This window comes from Quercus lobata, chromosome 11 (genome assembly GCF_001633185.2).
Source record: "Quercus lobata isolate SW786 chromosome 11, ValleyOak3.0 Primary Assembly, whole genome shotgun sequence".
NCBI lineage: Eukaryota > Viridiplantae > Streptophyta > Magnoliopsida > Fagales > Fagaceae > Quercus > Quercus lobata.
In genome coordinates this window covers 40,207,953-40,210,547 of record NC_044914.1, presented here as the reverse complement: position 1 = coordinate 40,210,547, position 2,595 = coordinate 40,207,953, and the positions used below count along the sequence as shown (strand labels likewise).

The 2,595-nt window shown below is 40.8% G+C and overlaps 1 protein-coding gene across 1 annotated transcript; it reads right to left on the bottom strand.

Annotated features, from left to right (window-relative positions):
* Positions 1-1,100: 1,100 nt before the first annotated feature.
* Positions 1,101-2,275, bottom strand: LOC115966851. The gene is made up of 4 exons (XM_031085997.1): positions 1,995-2,275; positions 1,728-1,889; positions 1,460-1,667; positions 1,101-1,328 (listed from the first exon to the last, which is right to left on the bottom strand). The coding sequence occupies exons 1-4, from the start codon at positions 2,273-2,275 to the stop codon at positions 1,101-1,103; spliced, it is 879 nt and encodes a 292-aa protein (XP_030941857.1).
* Between the last annotated feature and the right edge of the window lie 320 nt (positions 2,276-2,595).

Genomic DNA, 2,595 nt, shown 5'->3' with positions numbered 1-2,595 from the left:
GAACCAAGGAGCTCCTCTAACAGTGTACCTGAAGTCTGAAGAGTACCATTGACTTGGTTGTTGTGACCATGGAGTCCGAGCTGGTGGCTGTGACCCTGCTGTCTGGTTGGATAAGGCCATAGTATAAGGCTGTTGTGTTGGTGGGAGCTGAGATGATGCGAAGGGTTGAGATGAGGATGGGGCTTAGGATGCAGATTGGGCCTGAGATGAGAATTGGGCATGTGATGAAGATAGGGCCTGGGATCCTTGTTTGCATGTAGAAGGCCTTCCATTTGCCTGCAACCAAATATGAGCATGTTTACAATGTTAATTATTGGCATTTTGCATATAATAAAAAAAATTTGTAAAAACTTACAGATTTCTCTCTCTCTGCAATCTCTTCCTCCTCTCCCATGGTGTCTCACCAGTGACATTGGCCTTGCATCCCCTTGCATTCTCTTGCATTTTTTCCTTCTTTTTGACACCTTCCACACCTTACTGGCTTGCTCTAGACACCCTATAAGGGTTCTTTAGCTCATCAGCATCTCTCTTCCTCTTTATGGGTGGCCTGCCTGGTGGCTTATAGATAGTAGGTGCAACAGGCTTAGGTTGGCTACTTGAGATCCACTAAGACTGGTCAGGCATGGGAGGTATGGCTGTTTTGTATATCTTCACAAAAGCAACCTTGTAGTAGCATGGATGGGTGTAATCCTCTAGTTTCTCATAATTCACAAAAATGGCTACTACTTCATGCTTGCAGTAGATTCCTATCAAGTCCCATACTCTACAACTACATGTCCTCCCTACCAAGTCCACCACATGCCTTTCTCTCTCATTGTCAACCTCATACACAAACCTCCTAGATGGCATTGCACAAAATTCTTAGACTATAATTTCAACTTCTCCAACTTGTCCTATATGCTTGGACACAACTTGCCACTATACTTTTCTATGCCAATCTTCTTTATATATAGCTTGCCTATAATCCTAACTCTGATCTACTCCAGCATTGATAATATTGGCTTGTCTCTAGCCTTTACAATCATAGAGTTAAAACTCTCACTTAGATTGTTTACCAGAAAATCTGTCAAAGCCCTTGGAGAAAAGTGGGATCTGGTCCACTATGCAGGCTTTATATCTGCAAGGTCCTTCCAAGCTTCTTTATCCAAACTCTTAAGATGCTCTATCCCCCTTTTAAATTCCCTGACTGATGTTGTGCTAGCACACCTCCATAATACACTCTTCAACTCCATGCCCTTGTGGTTAACTTTGAAATTATTGTATATGTGCTTCACACAATACCTGTGCTTTACAGTTGGAAATAAAGTCTCCATTGCAGGTAGAAGGCCCTACAATCAAGTAAGCAAGTAAACATTCTATGTCAGCAAGTATGCATGTAAGCATTCAAGTAAGCAACTATGCAAGTAAGCATTCAATTAAGCAAGTAATGAAGTCATAAACATGAGCTAGATGATAATACCTTCTGCTTGTCATTGATGAATACTAGATTGAGATCCTCTGGCTTGCCAATGTCATCTGCAAACTGCTCCAAGAACCAAATCCAACTATCCTTATTCTCTTTCTCAACCACAGCCATTACCACTAGGAATATATTGTCATTTCCATCCTTGGCAGTGGCAGACAATAATTGCCCACCAAACCTACCCTTCAGGTGGCATCTATCCAACCTAACAAAGGGTCTACAACCACCTAGAAAGCCAACTTTCTAAGCATTGTATCTAATGTACATCCTTTTAAACTTGGGTTCTGCATTCTCATTTTCCATCTCTATTTGCAATATCACCTTGTTTCCTACATCTGTCCTCCTTATCATTTCTGCATAATCTCTAAGTAGGCCATGCTGAGCCTCTTCATTCCCAGTGATCAAACCCCTAGTTGCCTTCCTTGATCTATACACTTGATTAAGACTTAAATCAACAGAAATCTACTGCATCACATAGTGCTTAACACCTGAGACCTCCCAGTTAGGATTCTTACTAAAATCCTCCAAATACCTGTTTGCCACATAGGCTGATGTAACTTGCCCATTTTGAAATGTTAGAGGGCATGTACAATTAGGATTAATTGTCTTGATCTCAAATGTGCACTCTCTAGTCACCATTGAGGCATAACACCTCCATCCACAATTGTTCTTACAATGTACAGAAATCTTCTTCTTTTCATTCAACTTCCACTTGATATCAATGTAATGCTGAATCACATACTCCTTTAAAGCCTTCCTAAAAACCTTGGAGTTTAGAAATTTCATCCCTTTTACCAACTGAACATTTGTCATATCATTCCTCTCATTGAATTCTGGGTTGCCAAGCCTCTACTCATCACCAGAACCATCCACACTTGCAATATCATCTTCTAAAGCTGGTTCAACCCACTTTTCATCTAAATCTATGTTTGGATGTGGAACAGTGCTTAGCTGAATTGTATTTGTGTTTGGCTAAGGTGTATCAGTGGTTGATTAAGATGGAACAGTGTTAAACTTAGATGGAACTGTGTAAGGTGGAGAAAACTCACCAAAAATATCATCAGCAAAGTCTTCTCCTTCCAGACCTTCATTCAACCAATCAAACTCCTCCTCTACCCCCACACTAGCATCAC